The sequence below is a fragment of the Fukomys damarensis genome, unplaced genomic scaffold (genome assembly GCF_012274545.1).
Source record: "Fukomys damarensis isolate Sample0158 unplaced genomic scaffold, DMR_v1.0_HiC HiC_scaffold_24, whole genome shotgun sequence".
NCBI lineage: Eukaryota > Metazoa > Chordata > Mammalia > Rodentia > Bathyergidae > Fukomys > Fukomys damarensis.
This window is the reverse complement of record NW_022900936.1, coordinates 69,711,574-69,733,206: the sequence shown is the minus strand read 5'-3', so window position 1 is coordinate 69,733,206 and position 21,633 is coordinate 69,711,574. Positions and strand designations below refer to the sequence as shown.

Sequence of the window (21,633 nt, the reverse complement as noted above, 5' to 3'; positions counted from 1 at the left end):
GTGGTGAGCCTGTGCCCCTCCACTTAACCCAGAGCACAGTCACCGTGCACAGAGCCCTGCAAACTGCACACAGAGACTGCACGTGTTGGGGACCACAGTCAGGATGCAGGTCCGATCCTGCTCGGCTTGAGAAGAGTCTAGGCTGTTGGGGAGGGCGCAGAGGCTGGAGTGGAAGGGTGCAGTCTTGGGAGATACCAGAGAAGAATGGAGCCAGTTTTGGGCTGGCAGGGGTGGAGGGCACCCTGGCTGAGGCCTACTCCTGCCCATCTTTTGGGCTGTGCTGGCCCTCCCAGCCCTTCTGTCCCTGACCTTTCCTTACCACTGTGTCCACTATGGGGTGGGAGAGCTGCCAGGGTGCTGGCAGGAAGAAAGACAGGGAGGCCTCACTGTCCCTAGGACCGGGCCACAAAAAGGTACAGTCAGCTGAGAAAGCACCCAGGGGTGGCTGGGAGTGCTGTCCCTGGTGTGGGTGCACCTACCCGGCATCCGAGCTGTTCCCACACAGCAGTACGTCGGAGGTGCCATTCTTGAGCAGGTAATTAACTGTAAGAGAAACACTGGATTCGCTTGAGAGGCACATGTGGCCCAGCTTCCTAAAGTTCCCCTCTGCTTTCAGAGCTCTGGAGAGAGCTCTGGTGAGTGGTTGCTGGCTTCTTCCTAGCCCCTGCCCTGACCTCACCCACTGCCTAGACAGGCCTCAGTCACTCTGGCACCTTCCTGGCTTCCTCCTGCTCTCTCCACAGACACTCTGCTGCCAGTGTCCCCCACACTCTCAGAAGACACAGGAAGCCCTTCCTCAGATGTCCCTATGGGGAGCTTCCACACCATGCTCCAAACCACTCAGGGGGCCAGCCAAGGCCAAGAGAAAAGCCAAGCCAGGAGGCAAGGGCCTGGGCAGAGTTCCAGCTTAGCTGCTGAGTCACTTCTTGGCCTTGGCGGGCTACTGCCAAGCTGTGGACTCGCTTCTATTACATAAAATGGTACAGGCGACGCCTGCCGCAATCACCATGGTAACACTGCTCTGCTCAGACTGGACCAGGTTAGACACAGGATACCTGCTCTGTCCCTTCTTCTCAGGGGCTGCTGCCAGGGTCCATCACTCATTGTCATCTGCCTTTGTTTTCAAAGTGTGGCCCCACTTTGGGCTAGCAGCCACGGCAGGGTGACAGAAAAGCACGTGTAGACACATCCAGTGTGACTCTTAGCTGCTGTCCTAGGACAGGTGCGAGCAGAGCACCAGTGGCATCAGGAACTGGTTAGAAATACAGCTTCCTGAGTACAGCCAGACCTACAGATGCAGGACCTGGGCTTGGGCCCTGGCAGTCTGTTGCTGGGGCCCTTCAGGTGGCTCTGGGACACAGTGAAGTTTTAGAGCTATTGCTATAAGGCCACATCTAAATCATAAGCATGCTCTCATCGATCTTCTGTCTGCTTCTATTTTGTAGCGCAGAGTGCCGGTGTACATAAGAGGTCCGATTTCAGAACGGCCCGCTGGGTCTTGTGGCCTAGCATCTGGCCTTGCCCCAGTGCCTACCTTCGATCTAGATTGATGGCACTAATAAGAGAGGTGCTGGGTACCAGCCTTGAGAACGGAGGTGTAAGCCATGCAATGAGATGAGGGGCTCACAGGCTGCATATCCCAAACGTGTCCCAACCCTCTCACGGAGTTCTGGGGCACACATCTATGGAATTAGCATCCTGGCAAGAACACTGATGTCAAACAGGAAAGCACCACGCCAAGGGCTGGGACTCCACTGTGCAGCCTCCCTAGCCCCCAGCACCATGTCACACCCTCTCCCTGAGCTGCTGCTCCACTGTAGGTGGCTTTGTCTCCTCCCTGGCCCGGCACCCTTGGCTGGCCTCACTTCTCAACACTACCCCATCTAACTCCATCCTTCCTGTGCTTCAAACACGGTGTCTCCACCTGGCCCCGAAGTCTGCTCTACTCCAGACTCCCAGCTGGCTCTCAGATGCCTGTGTGCATAGCTGTGGGCTGAACAGGGCTGGGGCAGCCACGGAGGCAGGGGGCGGGCGGGGGGATGGCGTCCAGCCCAGGCGGTCTCACAGAACCCTCCCCAGCTGTGGAGCGAGTCCGTACCTGGATCATTGAGGTAGAGGTCCAGCGACTCCCAGACCAGGCCTTCAGCCTCCACAGAGCCATTGGTGTCATTGAGTGCTGTGAAGTTACGCACACACTTGTGCCTCAGGTTGCCCATGAAGAGCTGCAGGCCAATGAGTGCGAAGACACTGAGGCAGAAGACGGTGAGAACCATCACGTCAGCCAGCTTCTTCACAGACTGGATCAGGGCCCCCACGATGGTCTTCAGGCCTGGTGAAGGCAAGAGCGGGCATGGGGTCACCCATGGGCTTCCTGGTGCACGCTCCTGCAGGTCACCTGGCATTACCACTGAGGTCCTATGCTGAGCTGGGGTGGGGCCTGTGACAGCAGCTGTGAGATGGGGCCAGAGTTATGGAGACTTCTTTGGCATTTAGAACCAAAGCCCCTCTTTCCTCAGCTGCTGAGCTTGTCCCAATACCCTGGGCAGAAGTACAGCCTGGCTTTGCATTTCTGAAGGGGTCTGGTTCTCTTTACTAGCCTCCAGACAAATGTAGAAATGGTATAAAAAGTGTGGTTTTCTTGAGTGGTCCTATCTGGCTAGTCCCAAGGTATGCCAGGGCCAGGCCTTTTGACGTAGCATGTGGGAAAGGAGACACCGCCCTACCCCTGCCAGGTTCATTCCAGGTCAATGCAGGGGTGTAAGCGTTGATCCTGACATGGGCAGAGACCTGACTCTTGCTGGCAGTGGGTCCTCCTGCCTCATTAGTAGGGGGAGCTCAAGGGACCCAGGGTCTGAGGTTGGGCTGGGGCTATGTGTGCGGGGGACCTGAGAGAGCTTTGCAGGGCTGTGTGGGTGCTGTCTTAAGGGGCCTGCTCTACCTTGGGCCTGGGTCAGGGGAGGGGTTGACCTGTATGGCTTCTTCCCCATTCATTCTTCCCCTCTGGGACCTGCCCCCCATTCTCCAAAGCCGAGAGGCCATGGTCTGTTAGTAGCACGGCCCAGCTCCCTGCGGAAGCTAGCAGCCCACGGCAGGGTGACAGAAAAGCACATGTAGACACATCCAGTGTGACTCTCAGCTACAGTCCTAGGACAAGTGCGAGCACAGCATCGAAGCAGCGGGAGAGAGGGGCTCCTCTGCCAGCAGCAGGGCTTCACCCCACTCCCCAAGTGGCTAGATCTCAGATTAAGCTCCGTCCATCCATCGTCCAGCCGGTTAATGTGTGAGAAGCACCTGTGGCTACTGTGCCCGCAGCGCAGAAACAGGGAGGCAGTGAGGTGCAGACTCAGGATGAGCAGCGGACGGCCTCCCCACCGTGTCATGACCACAGCTGCCGCCCAGGGCTCAGACACTCAGCTCTTTATGGAAATCGTCCTGGCAGATGTTGGCAAGTGCTGGGGCAGTGGGCGGGCCTGTCAGGTGTCTAGGCACAGAGCGGGCTGTTGTTGGTAGTGGATTTGCTGCTAAGTGGTGGGAATGGCTGGGGCCCCCGGGGCACACATCAGGCTACTGTCTGGCCTCTATCTTGTGGAGAACAGGATTAGGCCTTGTAACTGCTGTGATCAGTGTGTTTGTCTCTTGGGGTGGTGGTGCCTAAGGGGCTGTCCCTGGGGCCCTGGAGGACACATTGTGAGGGTTCTGAGCAAGGCCAGTTGACACCTAAGGGCAGTGGCTTTGAGGGAGTGGCTGAAGGCTGACAGCCCCACCAGCCCTCTTGGAGAGGGGCCAAGGCCACTTATGAGAGGCTCTGGAGAGAAGGGACATCCATGCACATACTGTGGTGGGTTCAGAGGAACTCACTTTGAGGCTGCGTTTGAATGTGAAATAGTTGGGGGCTCCACTTAAGAAATAACTAACCCAGCCAGAGGAAGTCTGCATTTCTCCTGGGAGCTCACGGCAGGAGTCCTGACTCCCCCAGAGTGGCAATGGCCAAGTGCAGGGTGTAGTTCTGCCATAGAACCACCAGCTTCCCAAGTCAGGGGTCCAATCAGCAAACCCTTCCCCTGGTCCTGACACCTCCCTGAAACCTGTCTCTAGCTGCCTTCACAGAAGTCCTTCTCCAATTTCAAGTGTGGCTCATTTCGTGAAGGAGCCGGTGGGCGCTGTCCTTCCAGAGCAAGTTCCTAGGTGCAGGGGACCTGAGGGTTCAGACCACTTTGATCTGAGAAGGCTGACTGAAGGTGTATGTCAAGTGTGCTGGGTGGCACACGTGACCTCAGACCCAGTACCTCACACAACAGGGCTCTGAGGTCTTCCTGAGTCTTGAGAGCCTTCCTGGATGGATGAGTGGAATGGTTTCCCCTGAGGCCATGTGGGCTCAGAAGATTGCCCAGGTACAGCTGCCAACATCTGTCAAGGAGGATTTCTCCCTGAGGCTCCCATGCACGGTTCACTAAACCTCTACCGCACCATGCAGTGAGGACTGTTAGACGCCAAGGCCCAATGACGCCTGTCCACAGAGTACGCTCCGTTCTGCAGAAGGGGGCTGAGGCTCCACGGTACACACATCCCCCAAGGGGCCCGAGGCTGGCACGGGGCACTTGGTCATAAAAGACTGTGCCGGAATTTCCTTTTTGGATCTGAGTGTGTGTGGATTCCCGCAAGTAGGGTCTTTTTTGGTTTCCTGACCGAAGGACGTCACTGCAGGCTAAAGCAATGCATGACCAAACTTTTAACTGTGAAAGCAGCTGTGTCCAGCTGCAAAAGAAATTCACTATTTTAATAAGAATTTGGGTTCAATGCAGGCTGTGTGGGTGCTCTGTGCCCACTGGTGTCTGAGAATGGGCTCGGCTGGGTGGGCAGCCTGAAGCTCATTCTGAGTCTCTGGGGGGCAGAAGCACCCACATCGTTGAGCTCTAGGAAAGGTATTCTGGTGACAGGCACATTCAGAGGGCTTCCTGGGGTTGGCCTTGGTTCCCAGGTGGCTGGAAAGGCCCAGGCATGTCCCTCCAGCCTTGGCGTTTAACCTGATTTTCACCTGAAATGACTGATATAGTTTTCAAGGCCCGGAGGACTCGGAAGGTGCGTAAGGCTGAGACATTGCCCAGGTCCACAAATTCAGTTGTGTATCTGTAACAAGGGAAAGTCACACACGAGACAGTGACGACACACCAACAGGAGACACAAAGTCAGAGGAGGAGAGGGTTGGGGACAGGGACAGAGAGAGAGTCACTTGTAGCTGAGATCTGAGAGGCAAACCTGGACATCTTACCTGGGATAACTGAAATAGTTTTTAGAGCTCTCAGGACCCTGAAAGTTCGAAGAGCCGACAAATTGCCTAGCTTTATATTTTCTGATACATACCTGCAGAATCAAACCACAGTTATTGGGAATTACAAAGCAGAAGCTCAGCCTGCCCTCCCCAGCCAGCCCTCTCCCTTCTCCCTGACCCACAGTGGGCTGTGGAGAGCCTGGACCCTTCCCTGGGCTTTCTTCCTGATTGTGATCATGCTGACATGGGACCTCAGCATCTCCTTAAGTATATTCACATAGCAAACTTCCGGGTGTTTCTTTCTGTGATCATCCCATGAATAACCAGTTCTAGGAGGCAATTACTCTGCCACCTTCTCCAACTCTGTGAGACACAAAGCATGCAACAAGGTCTGAGGCTTGGGACATATCGGAGTGAAGATGGGAACTCTGCTTTCCCAGAGATGAGGTTTCAGGAGTGAGGTGTTTTCTGGTGCTAGTTTTGCTCTGCCTCTTCTGTTTCTAGTGGGTTCCAAAGATTTCTCAGGTACAGCTGCCCACATCTGTCAAGGAAATTTCTCCTTGAGGCTCCTAGGGGAGCCTGAAGCCCTAGCTGAGACCACCACGGGGAGTGATTAGGTCTCTGAGGGCAGCCCCCTTGTTCCTCCCTGTGCAGCAGTGGTCAGGAGACCCTGAAGTCATAAGCTGGAGGTGGCACGAGTAGTCCCCAAGACACAAGCATTTGAAGATGGGAAGGGAGGGTTGCCTCATATCTGTTCCTCCTCTACCCATGGGCAATGCCAGCCCAAGAGAAGGGGTCAGATACAAGACCCCTCCCCCACGAGCCTACAGACTCATCCTTAGATTGTGGTGTCTTCGAGGGATACAGTGAGGTAAGCAGCCTTCCTTGGAGTCTGTCCTGCACAGGTCTAAGTGATGCCTGGCAGGGCCGAGTGGCTGTGGCCATCTAGAGACTGGGTGCTCATTTATCTCTGGCCTTCATAGGCATAGGAGGCATTGGTCTCTGCAGGCCAGGGACCTGGCCACATGGAGTGTGAGGACACACAGTAGATAGGCCACATGACCACGAGGCTGTGTGACAGGTGGGTGGACCATGTGCGACAGAGGCCACTGGGGAAGGACCTGTGATATTTAACCAAAGATCTCACACGCAGGGTGTCTGACATTTAACTGAAGGTAACCAATGTTAACAAAGGATGACGAGCTCAGGATGTCTGGTGCTGAACCAAGAGTGTTGGACCCAGGTGTCTGAGGGACATCAGGTCGTGATGCCAGCCCTGCAGAGCTGGGCAAGTGTCAACAGTGTAGCAGACAGGACAGCCACACCCACTCTGCCAAGTGGCCTAGACCTCCAGGGCCCTTCTCAGAGCACCTGAATTCCTGTCTGTGGGAGGGTGACTAGAGGAAAGGTCTCAGCACTGTCAAGGGACTCTCTCCCAGGGTCAACAGGTCCAGTCCCATCTAGCTCTGACACCAGGCTGACACCAACGTTCTCTTCCACTTGCAGGCCATCTGTCCTCACAGGGCCCTGCGACGGGGCCGGTCCCCTCCTTACTCACATAGCCCTGCAGAGGTGGGCAGCAGCAGATATTCCCCTGCACAGACCCTTTCTATGGTGTGGTTTCCCTTCTACTCCCTGGGCTCACTTCAGCTTGTGAAGTCCGAGGCAGCCGTCAGATGCACCCCATCACAGTGTGGGGCAAGGAGAAGTCACTGTCCTTGTGCTGGCCCATATGCACCTGTTAATTTTAAATGAGCTCCTTCTTAACTTTGGATAGCAACTCCATTTCCCTCAGGCGCTCACAGCCACAGGCCTTGGTCCCACACTCGTGTGGTCTCTGGGTATACTGCAAGGGTGAGCGTGGAACACTGTCATGTTGCCATCTCATAGAGGCCATGGTTCTAGCCCTTTAGAGGCTCTGGGTCTTCTTCCTGGCTGCTGGTCTAGAAGGTGGGGCCTGGGATAACACCCTCTCCCAGGACACTGGATTCAAGGCTGTCTATTCTGATTGTGTGGAGTGAGTGTAGCACTGCGCTGGTCAGAGAAGGCACTATCTTTGCTTCTCTCCTCCTGTTCCTTTATGGACCTGGTCTTGTAGACTGCCTGACCTTGCCTGCCCCCACTTCAGGATCCTCTCTACTCACCACCTGCTTCCTCCACAGGTCATGTAGGCACGGAGAAGTCAGGATCTCCAGGTGACAAGGATGGGCTAGTGACCAAATAGGGAGGGTCGTGTCTGAGCTCCCGGCAGGCCTGGAGCACCAGCAAGTGGCTGGGAACAGGGGTGGGGCTGGTGCTTGTATTTGTATGGAGCACAGTTGTGGCTTGGAGGAAGTTCTCAAAGGAGGAGGCGGGGCTGGGGCTGGGATGATCAGGTCTGGGACTCACGTGGGGCTGCTGGCTGTTTCACTCTGTTCGGAACCTGGCGTCTGGCTGTGTCACATGTTGGGACCCTAGGCCCACACTGGAGCCTCTCTTGAGGACCCTGAATATGGCAGGACAGGAGCGATCCTCTGTATGGCACAGGGCCAGCTTTGGGCTGCAAAATGCTCCTTCAAGCCAGCCCACTGATTTGCTATGGGCGAGCAGCTGGCCAGAGGCAGGCAGCTGGAGCGGGACCACAGGCCCTGCCACAGAAGGAGCACAGCGTGGCGAGTGAGAAGCTCACTGTGTCATGCTGGCCCAGTATGGAGCGGGGAAGCCTTTGTGGAGGCCAAGGGACAATGAGGAAGGGAGTATGCTGGCCTTCCTGCTCTACCTTTATCTCTCATGGTGAAGCCCACACTGCTAGCTGTGGTGGTGGCTGCCATCCCTTCCATCTGCCCTCCCTTCTTCCCCTCCAGGTTTGGTTTCCATAACAACCTTAGAAGGTGGGAGGCTATGCTAACTAGGTAATGCCCAGCTGAGAGGGGGGCTCTGGCTGGAGGGCTGCAAGCTGAGCCTGGCAGGCATCAGGAAACTCCTGCCACAACCTCTAAATTGGTGGGCTGAGGCATCAAAACCTGGCCAGGAACATCAGTTTGGGATACCTCTCCCAGCCAGACCATGGCTGCAAGGTAAATCCCTTGGTTGTAGTCCTTGGGTTTAGGATTGCTGCTGGTTCATTTTATAATTTTGGGGAAGTGGATGGGACTATCTAGCCGCAGTTTCTCCATCTGTATAATGGAGGGTAAATGGAGAATTTCACTGAATAGAACTTTTCTGCTATCCAAGACTGCTGATCATCCTAGAAGCCCCATGTTACTGAACCATTTCATCTGTAGCAGAAGGCATCCTGGGAGTCAGCAATTAACTGGCTTTCGTCAGGCAGAATCCCTGGCAATGAGAGCGGCAGGGATGGTACACCAAGCACGCAAAGCTGACATTCCAGTGGGTCTGTGCAGCCCTACAGAAAATGACTGTGCTATTTCTGTGAGGTGCTTGGAAACGTGATGATTATCTGAGCCACCGAGGTCTTGTGCTGCTTTGTCATGCCTGGTTCTGAGACACAGTGGAGCTGAACAGTTTGGCGAGGAATTACCTGCTCTGTGACTCCGAGTGGAAGTGGTTCCCGTGGGATCCCACTGGGAATGAAACCGGGATTCTCTCAGAAGGCAGGGCTGCAGGACTTGCTAAGGGTTGACGTCATACAGAGCATCTCCCAGAAGGATGGGCTGAGCTTAGACCAAAGCCTGGCTTACGGTGACCTCTTGTTCTTGTTGCAGCACCAGGATGGGGAAGTCGGAAAGGCACAGGCAGATGCTGTCCCCTCTCCTGCCTGAAGCCCCCTTGCTTCTGTGCCATTTGGCCCATGGAGGACACCCCTGAGCTGAAGCCCAGCCAGGCAACTGTACTCCATTCCCAAGTCAGTGCAATTTCCAGCTCCAGCACGTCCCCCTCAAACCTTAGACGTGCTCTCCACTCTGCTCTCATGGATGATCTCACTTCTTATTTCACAGAGAAAATAGAAGCAATCAGAAGAGAAATTTCTTCTTCTCTTATCATCGACTCTATCAGTCTACCTCCATCTCCACCAGAAATTCTGTCCTCCCTTTGCTGAAGGTCAGTGCTCCTCCTTGGTATGGATTCCCATTCCCTCAGGAGGCTTGAGCTTTATTCCTGCAGCCCGCCCCACTCCTGCTGATCTACATTGTCAAACGTCCATCCCCTCTCTTCCACACAGTTACCATCAGCGTCCTTTCTTCAAAAGTCTTCCCTTCATCCGTATTTCATCCAACCCTCTCTCACCAGGTGTGTATCCTCCCACTGCTTTGAAAGCTCTCTTGTCAAGGGCAATAGTGATCGGCCCAAATCCAACAGTCCATCATTAGTCTTCACCTTCCTTAACTTCTTCCTGGTGTGTTTTAAGTTGAGTCATTCTTCGGTTGGCTTTCTGTGTACCAATCTTATACCACACACACACACACACACACACACACACACACACACACACACTGGCCAGTTCCCTCCAGTCTCCTTTGTTCAGTCCTCCTCTTCTTTCCTAACCTTGAAATGTTGAGGCGTCCTTGGCCACATGCATTCACCTGGTCTGGTTCTAGCTACCACCTGTGTCCCCTTGGATTCTAATTGCAACTCTACCTTGGACTTCTTTCCTGAACTCCAGACTGGCATATCCTCTCAGTATCTCACCCTGGAAACTTTCAAATACAACACGTTCCAAAGCAGGCTCTTGATTCCCTTCTGCCCCCAGCCAGTGCCTCTTCCCAGTTCTTCATTTCATCAAATGCTAATACCATCCATTCAGCGCTCCATAAGAAAAACAGCAGCCCTACCTGCAAAACACACCCAATTTTGGACCAATTTTGTCCACTTGTGCCCTGGTTCTAGTCTCTACCCTCTCTCTCCTGGCTACCAAAACAGCCTCTTGGCTACTGTCTGCCTCTACAGGATGTAAATTGGGCCACAATTCTGCCTGCCGTATCTGCCAGTGGCTCTACCATACCTGGCTCTTACCATGACCTGTGACAATCGCATGATCTGTCCCTCATCCTACCACTTTGCAAATTCACCTGCTAACCTTCTTTCTCTGCTCACTCAGCTCCACCCAGAGCTAAATCTACCTTGGCTTTTGGGAAAGCACTATTGTGACCCTGAACCTCGGTTTCCTCACCTGTAAAATGGAGGCCTAGAGCCAGCCCACAAACAGTGTACCTGGAAACAGGTTCTGATGCATTTTCTAACCATCGGTTTCTCCATCTAGTGGGACAGTGCCCCCTCTGGCAGAGTCCACCTTCTCTTATTTGTACTTCCTCCCAATAACACGGCTGAATTTAGGACTACTCACATCTGGGGTTAAGTAAAGACTCTACAGCGAACAAATGGATCAATTAATTTCAAGACCCTCAGAAAGTGGGAGCCGAGCCAAGCCCTACTCAGGACCAACACATGACAGGCCCATCCTGATCACTGGAGCCCAGTGTCTGATCCTACATACACAGTCGAGCACCTTCTCAACACAGCCCTCTGCAAGAGGGCTCCTAGGAAAGGAAGCGAGGCCTCACCTGGGCAGGTGCAGGCCTCGTCCGTCACATTCGCTTTTCAGTGCGCTCCCTGTGTCACCCTTGGCATCCGTTTTTGTCAGCAAAATGGGGCTAAGCAGCCCCTCCCAGCCAACATCTCTGGCTGGTGTGAAGATTCACTGGGTTGGGTAGAATGCGGGGTGCCCTAAAATGTGCCAGATGCAAGGCCTCTGAATAGAAAGCAGCTGCCCCTGTTGACCTGGCCCAAGCCCCTGGGGATGCCCAGTCACTTCTCCGGGCTCCTTCACTGCCATTTCACTCCCAGTCACCTTGGTCAGGGATTTGGGGCTGTAATGTTGGTTTCTTCTGGCAGAAAGAGCAGAGAATGCTGAAGCAGGACCTCAGCGATGTGACCTGAGCACAGGGCTGCTGTGGGCCCACATGAACCAGGAGGCCTGACCACTGGTGGCCATGAGAGCTACGTGGACTTGCCTCTCCCCACCAGGGCCTCCACTTGGTCCTCCTCCCACAGCAGCAAGGTGGGTGCTCTGCGGCCTGGATGCAGAGCTGAGCGACTGCAGTGGGAAGCCCAGAGGCTGGGGCTTGGGGCATAAGCCCCTGAGTGTGGCCTGGTGCAGTACAGCATGGTACCGCGAGTCAGATACTTACGCCATGATGATCACACTGAAGTCCAGCCAGTTCCATGGGTCCCGGAGAAAGGTAAATGAGTGCAGACAGAAGCCTCGAGCCAGAATCTTGACCAGAGACTCAAAAGTATAGATGGCAGTGAAGGTGTACCTGGGGAGGAGAGGCCGGTGGGGTTGGTGGAGAGGCTGAAGCCGATGGGCCAGGCTTGCCACACTCCCTACATGGCACAAGCCCAGTGCAGCTCCCCATGCCACGGGTTATCACACCAGCTCTCTACAGCACCCCAGAGCAGAGCTCTGGAGTCAGGGACTGCGGCTCTCTCCCGAACATCTGGCTCAGCCGTCTACTTTCCTATTGAATTTATTGTATACCTGCCATGTGTCCAGTGAACTCTCTGTGTTCTCTCAGTTATCGGGGTGAGAAGACTCCTACCTATGTCCTCCCCCAGCCCTGGGGTCCATGGGCATGTGGTGACCACTTGGTGCCCTTGGATAGGCAGAGTTACTGCTCCTTCCCAGGCATGTGGGTACTCAGAGGCTAGCAATGGAGACTGAAGCATCCTTAACCATCTACAGGGTAGGTGGGTCCAGCTGCCCCAGCCCGAAGGGCTGTTATTCTACTGCGTGAGGCTGGGTGGGTGGCTATTTTGCTGGGAAAAGCCCAAGGAATCAAAAATGCCTGGATTCTGGGATTGCCCAACAGGGCTAGAACAAGAGAGGACCACATCCCAGGTTTCAGAGCAGCCAGATGAAGCCCTGTTCACACACCTCCAGTCTTCTGTGAATGTAGAGAGCAACCTGGCAAGTTACTTCTCTACAAAAGGCTGCTGGACATTCTGTCAGTCTCTGCAGGAGCCCAGTCTAATAAGGGCTCTCAAGTAGCCTTAGAACCTGCAGGGGAGGTACTTTCATTTGGGAAGAAAAGACCAGGAGTCATTTTCTAAGACTGTAGGGATGGATATAGGAGGCAGGACTTGGGGAAAAAGCAGCAAAGTACAGTACTGATGTGGGGACAGCCCTGGGCCTGGGCTTCTCCTGTGGCCACTGCCTACCTGCATGACATCAGGCCAAGGCTGATCATCTGTCCAGTGGGGACGGTGGTTATGCCTACTCTGATGGATTGCTAGAGGGTTAAAGGAGGTCACACTTATTGTTCCAAGTCAGTGCCTGGCAAGAACTAAGTGCTCAATAAATTACTATTATTATTTCAGGGCCTTCTCCAATGCTGTAGGGGTGATGGGGAGAAAGTCCCTACTGTGCCTGACAATCAGGTTGTCTACTGATGGGCCAAGTTAAAGCAGGCCCTTGACAGGACCAGGAAAGGTAAGGAGGGTAGAGGCAGGATCAAGGCCACCCACTGGTCCTGGTCACAGCCTTCTTTGGGTGGTTTTAGAGCTCACAGCGTGGGATGGAAAACAGTGGCAGGTCCTGAAGATACTTACTCAACATACTTGGTCCAGGGCGGAGGGTCGTGCTGGGCCATGAACACGCAGTTGGTCAAGATGGTGCACATAATGAGCATGCTGAAGAGCGTGGCGAGGGGTCAAGGAAGACACAAGGAGCCAGCCAGGTCTCAGGGACAGCACTGCCAGGCCAGGGCTGCAGGATCAGTAAGAGAGGGGCTCCAAGGAGGCATACCCTTCCAGGTGCACCCCCTCCAGCACCCAGCAGCCTGCTGACTCCTTGGTTGTGGGGGCATCACCTCCCCCAGAGCACCCAGCATAGCTTTTTTAGCCTCATTTTGCTCACTGAATGGCAAAGCTCACCTGTTTCCTAGCAGAAGGGGCTCTCTTCAAGTTCCATATGGTGTCTCGGGCGTCCCTGTGGGCCCTCGTCCCTGAACTGCACTGGCCTAGGCTTACCTAACCTGGCCAGGGTGGACATAGCTCTGACTGGCCTCCTCCACTCTCCATCACCTCTGCAAGACCTCTGCAGGCCCTGGACCTTGTGAAGGGACACTGTGCTGTCCTCAAAAGTCCCCTCTCCAGGCCGAGAAGAGAGGCTGTGCCTCCTACTCCCTGTGGCTGCCCCAGCTCCCAACCCCACAGCCCAGCCTCAGCCCCATGTGCCCAGCCTCAGCCCTCAGCTGCCCAAAGGTGATTCCCATAGGCAGCCCAGGAGCTGCAGTAATTGAACTCCAGAGGCTGCCTCTTCTCTCCCCAGCACAACTCTTTGCGGAGGGTGGGGGACACACCAGAGCTGTCTGACCCCCAAGACTAGGCCAAGCTTCACTTGCTCAATGCTGACAGCCCTGGCAGGGGAGAGGGGACAGTCCCCCCCGCCAAGGAATCTAACCAGGTGTGCGCCTTTCCCACCTCAGGTCCTTCTGGGGAATCCAGACAATCAGGAAAGAAGCCTCCTAAACCCACTTCTGGCTTGTAATAAATTCTCCAATCATCCATCTGCAATGAGAAGCGATGGGGCTTTGGGAATCCCCTAATCAGATCTGGCCTGGAAGCCCTCGGCACACCCTGGCCGGAAGGTGCCTCTCCAGGCACTGGAGTCCCTCCCTAAGTATGGTATCTGTCCAGCCCTCTGCCATGGCCAGGCCACTTTCCCTCTCCAGCTTTCAGGGGCGGATCAAGTACTAATCTCAGGGTCCTTGTCTCTCTCATAAACATTTTTCATACCCATGCTGCCACTAAGGCTTTCCTCACTGAGTGACAGTTCACAAGGCCCCCAGCCTTTTTTTGTCCCCATGAGACCACTGCTAAACTGTGCCCCGAGAATCCCAGATGGTAATGATGCTGAGTGTGGGTGTTTACTGAACCCTTCTGAGAAGCCAGGCTGTGTCCGTTAACTAATGTGGCTCTCTCAACAACCCTGGGAGGTGTTTCCATTTTAAGTGATGAGAAAACCGAGGCACAAAGAGGTCAAACTGAAGGTCACTAGAGTAGTGACCACTGGTAAAACAATGACTCCCCTAAAGATGATCAGTTCTGAGAGCCTGGAAACCGAATATGTCAATTTCTATGACAGAAGGAACTCCACAGATGTGATGGAGCGGAGGACCTAGAGGTGGGGGCAGCACCCTGGATTATCTAGGTGAGCCCAATGTAGTCCTTGCAATAGAGGAGGCAGGAGGTCACCACCTTGTGATTCTAGAAGACACAACTGGCTATGGCGGGCTTGAAGATGAAATGAGGACTGTGAGGTGAGGAACAGCAAAGCCCAACAGATTTGCCCTAGAGCCTACAAGGAGGAACATGGCTCTGCTGCTGCCTCGACGTGGGCCCAGTGAGAAGCTCCACAGTTGTAAGACGGTAAATGTGTGTTGTTTTCTTCTCTTCTTCCTTTTTTGGGTGCTGAGGATCGAACTCAGCACTTGCACTTGCGAGGCAGGCAGTGCAACCACCGAGCTAAATCCCTGGACCCTAAATGTGTGTTGTTTTAAGCCACGGAGTTTGCAGTCACTCGTCTCAGCAGCATCAGGAAACTACTGTGGTTACAAAGCTGATGGATGGCAGAGCCAGCTAGAGCCCCAGCTCTCCTCCAGGGGGAGCAGGCCTCGCTCCCAGCCCCTTGATGCGCAAGGGTACCTGCCTCCTGACCTGCGGACCTGAGTTAGTTACATTGCTTCTGGCCCTCACCTCCCAGTGGGAGTGTTATTCCTCACCTGGCCTGTGCCACGTATTCAAACCAAATGCAAGAGGAATGCCACACAAGGAAGAATGCAAGTGTGTGCCATTTTTAAGAGCAAACTTCACCCAGGGACCAGTGCCTGCCCTGTTGGTGTCAGAGAGACAGCAGAGCCCAACCCTGGAGGGCTCTGAGATGGGATGTTACGAGAAGGAAACACCTCTGGCTGGACTGACAGGAAGGCTTCCTGGGGGAGACATTTAGCTGGCACCAAAGGCTGGCTGGGTTTCCTCCAGCAGCCCAGTTGGTCCCAGTGGAGCAGCGAGGACTGGTGCCTCTGAGACCCCTCTCTGTGGAGCCAGGCTCCTACCTGCACTGTGCAGACCACTCACAGCACTCTTTAGAGAAAAGCCCCCCTCTCTAGAAAGCAGCAGTGTGGATGGGCTGCCTTGGGCCAGTGGACTTGGCTGGATACAGACAGAGTAAGTGAGGGCTCTGACATTAAGACCCAGGAAGGAGCAAGGGCACACAGTCTGGCCCCACAATGGGCAATGAGCCAGCAAGGGCTTAGGGTGAGATGAGGCGGCCTCTCCTTCCCCTGCCGCTTGACTGCATAAAGTCTTTGCCTGGCTTCCCTGGCCTTAAGGACGGCACTTTGACTATTCTCCATCGTGTGTGCACGCAAGGGCGCACTCGCGTGCCAGTGTGTATTAGATTGCCTCCTACCCAGACCGTGTGGTTCTGCCCAAAGCATTCCCCAGGTCCCCCGTGGAGCCCAGCACGTAGCCAATACCAGACAGATGAGTCAATTGAACTCCTGGCCAGGGTGCACCTGTTTGCACTGCCTGCTAATTTCAGGCCAATGATCAAGCCAGTCCTCCATTTGGGGAGAGACAAAGGCCAGCTCTCCAGGCCTCTGCTCTGTGGGACATCTTCCATCCTGTCATGTCACTGTCCCAATAACCCACTGCAACCTTGTGATTAAAACGCCAGCGAGGGCAGCCCATATAGGCAGTGGGGCATCCCTCAACCTTGGGCTGCCTGAGTCTCCAGATCTCACAGATTTGAAAACTCCCAAGGGAAAGGAATGAACTGTGGGATGGATTTTCACGACTTTTTGCTATTAAATGAACGTGCATGCCAGCACAAGTAGACGCGTGTGCACACACACAGTGAGTGCCCATTTAAGACTGATAGGGGAATGTGGGAGCGGTCTGTGAGTGGATCCTGTGCCCTCAAGAAAGCAAAATACTTCTTGGAGTGAATGTGAGGCCTTTCTGAATGTGACCGCTATGGAATTTGGAGTCCAGTTGGTTTCTTATTATCCCAGCAGGAATACATTCTGCGGGGTTATAACAGAAATAAAAAGAATATCTACATACACACATGTACATTTGCAGCAATTTTCAAGGCACACCGCACAGAGCGGAGAGCCTAGCCAAATGGCCCAATGGGGCATTTGCTGTGGGCCTGTACATGGTTGCCAGGGACCCCTGGATGGCTACTGGGGAGCAGACTTTCTTGCCAGGCAGCATTCCTGTTCCCTTTAAAGTTTGTCTTTACCCTTTCCAAAGAGCCTACTTTATATATGTGGGGACTCAGCAGATGCTTGAATGAATGTAAAAATTTAAGCAGAGTGAAAGCTCACAATTCTAAACATGAGATCTGACTATTTATCAGAAATGCACAGGGGTTCTTTTTTGGGGGACGGAAAGATAGGGCAAGGGATGCACAATCTTACAAATATATTAAAAGCTACTGAACTGTGCACCTGGAAGTGACAAGTTGCATGATAGGTGAAGTATATCTTGATTTGAAGAAAATGAAATGAGTGGAGAGCTTGTCGATTCCTAACCTCACACTGGTGATTTGAATCTGGAAAGGTCAAGGAATTTGCCTTTTAAATGGTGACGTAGAGGTGGCCCTCACAGGTTGACATCTGGAAACATTTGGAAACTTGCCGGAGGGCAGTATGCATAGCAGAACCTTGCTAACATGCAGGTTCTCAGGTGCTGCCAGGCCAGCCAAGGCTTGGCAATTCTTAAAAAATCCTGGAAAGTGTCACCACCCAATGTCAAGGCTCAAGGGCGCAAGGGGCTGCTCTCAAACCCCACAAATCCTGGTCCCTTCTTCCCACTAGGTGGCGCTGTCAAGGACCACAATTTGCTCTCATCTCCAGGCAGGGAGTGGAGTCTCTAGGCAGCCCGGAGGAGCCTGGGCCAGGGCCTCCCAGACTCTGAGCCCTTCCTAGGGGCAGGGGCCCTGCGGAAAGCAGCCCCTTCAGAGCGGTGAGGCCCAGCCCCACCAGGTGGAACCACATCCTCAGAGCCGCTGCTCCGCAGACCCTCTGGGCTGGCTGAGGACTCCAGCACCCCCACTACCTCCCTTGCCTACTGACTTCCCTGGCCTCTCATCTGCCTGCAGCCCAGCCTAGCGGCAGGCAGGAGCCCTGGGATTGCTGCTGCATCCCTGGGGGCTTCCATAGCTGCCAAACAGTGCTGGGTTGGTTAGATACCTGGAGGAGAAGCCCCAGGTGAGAGCCAGAGGATGCTTTCAGGGAGGCCCTGCCCTTGGAGCTTGGAGTGAAGCTGGAGACCAGCTCAGAGAGCCAGCAAGTGTGTGCAGGAGCTTGCTCTTCCTCCTCCAGCTGCTCACAGGGTGTTCTGTTCTTTACACCAGGCTGTGACCACACTTTGGCAGGAATGAAAACTATTTGTGTAGCTGCCTTATCTCACAGAGGGGACTGTGGTGTTCCTGAGGGGAATGGCCTTTGAGGGCAGGAGACTGAAAGGAATCTTGTGGAGCACTGTCTAACCAGCCCACCAGCCCCACCACCAGGAACACTGCAGAGCCTGCAGCACTGCTTAGATGAGGGCAGAGCTGTCTGTATTTGTGCACTTGCCCGGGTCACCAGTGGCCAAAGGCAAGGCCACCCCGGTGCTCAGAGTCAAGTGTAAATGCCTCTGCAACCCACACCAGCTTTTTCCCAGGGCTCCATCCACAGGGCCCCTCTGTGACATGCAGAGGACAGGTGGAGGAGGGGCTGTCACCCATCCCACATTCTGCCTGGACACAGCCCCCTCTGGCCCAGCAAGGCTGATACCGTCCCATATCTCACTGTGTTGCTCCACTAGCTCTCTCCACAGGCTGCAGCTTTTTAGGCTGTAGTTTATATAATTTAATGCTAACCACAGCTCTCTGAGATGTCCTGAAACTGCAAACATTTTGTCAACACCTAGTCTGAGAGTAAGTTTTGCTTCTCTTGAAAGAGCTCCACGTGAGAATAAACTGGAGGCCTCTTTACTTGGAAATGGCTTTTCTTTGGCTGAGCCTGGGTGACACACCTGAAGGTCCCCCTAGTGAGTGGGGAGGCAGCAGACCCTGGGGTGTGCCAGATAGGATGCTTGGAGCCAGGGGAAGGTTTCTGGGACTCTCAGTCACTGGGCTTCCTTCTGGTTGATCAAGGCAGGGGTCGCCAGCTTTCAAGTAGCCATGAATCCCGTGGGGATCGTGTTAACCTGCAGGTGCTGACTTGGGCCATCTAGATGGGGTGTGGGGATGTAGGGGGGATGTCGAGGTTCTACATTTCAATCAGCAGTCAGGCCGTGCCATGCTCACCCTACACCAGGAAGGGATGGGCAGGGCAGCACTCTGAAAACATCCTCAAATGTGGGGCCCCGGGGATGGGTGCACAGGACAGGGCAGAACCACAAAGGATATGAGTGAACCAGGATCTTCACAGCTGCTCTGCGGACAGGGTGGAAGGGACTGAGGACGTACAAGGCTTTGGTGGCACTGAACCGGAAGATGGTCTTGCCCTTATTCAGTACGATGAAGGTCTGCGGACAAAGAATGGTGTCAGGGCAGGGCAGCAGTTCCCTGACCATGTGGAGAGAGGCTTTTGGGGACAGCTGTGCACTCAGAGCCATAGGATAGTGTTGGGTTGGGGAGCACTGAAGATGGGTGGGAAGGGGCAACCAGCACATTCAGCAGTGCAGTGGACCCTTGCTGCTTGCCTCATGTTGAGGTCTAGTTTAGGGAATGCTAGGTTGGTTGAGCCTTAGTTTCAGAATTACAGTCCCAAGAAGGGGTCTGTCATGGTCCTGGCCCAGCTGTCATCACAGCAGAGACCCAAAGACCCAGGGGTGTCTTCCTACTCCTGCTCCCTGACTGCCCAGCCCTGTACAGCTTCCCTTCTGGGCCCTTTAGAAGTAAAGGCATGGCTAGGGGCAGGGTAAGGTGAGGAGGAGAAGGGCAGAGGAAAAGGCAGACCATTCAGACAGTCATCCTGCCCCTGACCCTTTGGGAACGGGAGCAGCCCAAGGTAGACCCTCCTCCCTGGGCTTCTGGGAGATCTCCGTCTACACAGCTGACTGGGGCATGGGAACAACAAGTGGTGTAGGCTGAACCATGAGCACATGAGGTAGGAGCCTAGGCCAAAAGCAGCTCTGGAGGACAGCAGGCCTTTCCCATCTTCCCAGGTATGTGTAGGCACTGCCCAGGGATCTCACTTCCTCAGGGGTTGGACTGGTGGGAGAAGCTTCTATTTAATCTGGGCTGGAGAGACAAGTTGGCCAGATAGATAGAGCCAAAAGTTCTGCTGTGCTGCCTCCACCAGCCTGAGGGGCTGCTGACAGTGTGGTCAGGGTAAGACAGGAGGCCATGACCTAGAGCCTCTGTTCAAGCATCCCCAGACTTAGGGACAGAACAAATGGTGATCCCTGACTCCTCCCAGGCTGACATCAGCCGTGCCCTGATCCCAATCTCAGGAAGGTCCCTTGACTGTAACTCCTGCCCGTCCCAGCTGACTTCAACCTAGTTGCCACCTCTCTTCTCACTATAACACCTTGATTCCTACCAGCTGTGGCCTTAACCTCAACCCCAATTCCCCCTCCAGCTCTGACTAACCATGACCTAGACCCACCCACTCTGGCTCATCCCATCTTCCAACCTATGAACGCTGACTCCACTCCCTGACCTTGAGCCCACCTGAGTCATCTGAATAACCTGAATTGAGCGGGGAGGTTCACCTGGAGAACTGGGAGTCTAGGAGAAGCCCCAGGTTCAGGTTCAAGGGCTCCTCTCCTGCCTGTTTATACACATGTGTACACAACTGCCATTCACAGGTTCTGGGGCTCCTAAACTCTCGAGTTACAGTCATACACGCTTAGGCCCTTGGTCACACAGACGCTGCTCACACCTGCCTGCCACGTGTTCACACAAAAGCAGGCCTCATGCTGACCACACTTGTCCCATCTGCCCCCCGAGTGTGGCCTCAGCCTGGGCCGACTGTAGTGATGTGAGCAGCCACTGTCCTCTTCAGTACCCTGCCTTCTGGGGAAAGTTCAAATCCATGCACAGGGGGCTTGTCAGTGTGGCAGTGAGTGTGGCAGCACGTGGGGAGTCGGAGCCCCGGCAGGGCCCTGTACACCTGTGAGCTGGCACAGTGCAGGCCAGGACCCATGGTCCTGCTGAAGAAGCCAGAGCAGGCAGGGATGCAGGCTAGGGAGCTTACTCCTGGGAGGAAGCCTGAGTCACCTTGCCCTAGTGGACAAAAGCCACTTCCTCCCCTACCCTCAAGAGGAACAACAGCAAAGCAGCTTGGCAGTTACTGCCTCATCCTCTCAGGGTTTCCAGTGACCCTCATGGTCCCACAGCAGGTCCACAGGATCGGGGGCTGCTGCTGTGGCCCCAGTGGGCACAGCCAATGCCTAGTGAGATCTCAGTGCTGTTGGGGTAGGGTGGTCTATGCTGTCCCTAGTTTTTGGAAGGAACCATATGCTGTCCCCTGGGGCCCAAACTTAACTGTAATTCACACACACACACACACACACATATGCGCACACACACGCGTGCGCACACACACACACACACACACGCACACACACTTGGGACAGGTAGGAGTCCTCCAGTGGTGAACATCCAGCCACAGGTAACTCTCAAAGGTCTCCATGACAGGAGGCTGACCTCTTTTTTCCTTCATAGCATCAAGCTAGCAGCTCAAGCTGCACAATTCCTGTCCTTTATTCCAGAACTCCAAAGTGAAAGTGATTGGAATACAGATGACCAGTGAGTCATCCCCCTGCAGACCAGGGGGTCTGACCCAAACACAGCACCATACAGGGAGTTGCATGGAAGGGTGGGATAGGGAGAGCTCGACAGTCACCTTTTGGGTGCTGTAGAAGGGGTCCAGGTCCTCCAGGGGCTCCCCGATGAGCTCTCGGGGTGGGTTGCCATAGAGATCTGGTAGCTTTTTGGAGGCCTGCAGGTCCAGCTGGGGCCGGGGAGCCTCCTCTTCGGGCAGCCCCTCACGGCTCTCCTGCGAGGTGGCTGAGCCTCGGGCTTGTTTCTCAGCCATGCGCTTCTCAATGGCCGCCAGGGACTCTCGTGTGAACCTGCGGAAGCTGCTGGTGCCCCGAGGTAACAGGAAGTTTGCCATCTTCTCATCCTGCTTCTGGGGCACAGGCTGTGCTCAGTGCCTGGGGGGAAGCTGGAAGACACAGAGGACAGGCCTGATGGGAGGCCAGGGCACAGGGGCAGGGCAACCAGACCTGAGATGTGGTCACACCAGTGGAGGGAAGTACAGTTTTGCAAAGACTCTTGGGACCCCGGGTTGCCCATCACTGCACAGCCACACGTGGTGGACATAAGCCTGGGTGCACCACAGCTCCCCAACTGG

The 21,633-nt window shown here is 54.6% G+C and overlaps 1 protein-coding gene across 6 annotated transcripts in view; it reads right to left on the bottom strand.

The window, feature by feature from the left end:
- The window catches only part of Scn5a (sodium voltage-gated channel alpha subunit 5), a 74,438-nt gene extending 53,015 nt beyond the window's left edge, over positions 1 to 21,423 (bottom strand). For 3 of the 6 annotated variants that reach the window (XM_010618555.3, XM_010618564.3, XM_010618571.3), the window contains exons 1-7: positions 21,121 to 21,423; positions 18,675 to 18,793; positions 12,818 to 12,907; positions 11,398 to 11,526; positions 5,270 to 5,361; positions 2,099 to 2,329; positions 480 to 543 (exon numbers count right to left, since the gene is read on the bottom strand). In XM_010618555.3, the coding sequence (XP_010616857.1) occupies positions 480 to 543; positions 2,099 to 2,329; positions 5,270 to 5,361; positions 11,398 to 11,526; positions 12,818 to 12,907; positions 18,675 to 18,793; positions 21,121 to 21,393 (998 nt within the window). In that variant the 5' untranslated portion in view covers positions 21,394 to 21,423. Of the gene's footprint in view, positions 1 to 479; positions 544 to 2,098; positions 2,330 to 5,035; positions 5,128 to 5,269; positions 5,362 to 11,397; positions 11,527 to 12,817; positions 12,908 to 18,674; positions 18,794 to 21,120 lie in introns of all 6 variants that reach the window. The other 3 variants (XM_019206794.2, XM_019206798.2, XM_019206802.2) reach the window with 1 other exon arrangement.
- Between the last annotated feature and the right edge of the window lie 210 nt (positions 21,424 to 21,633).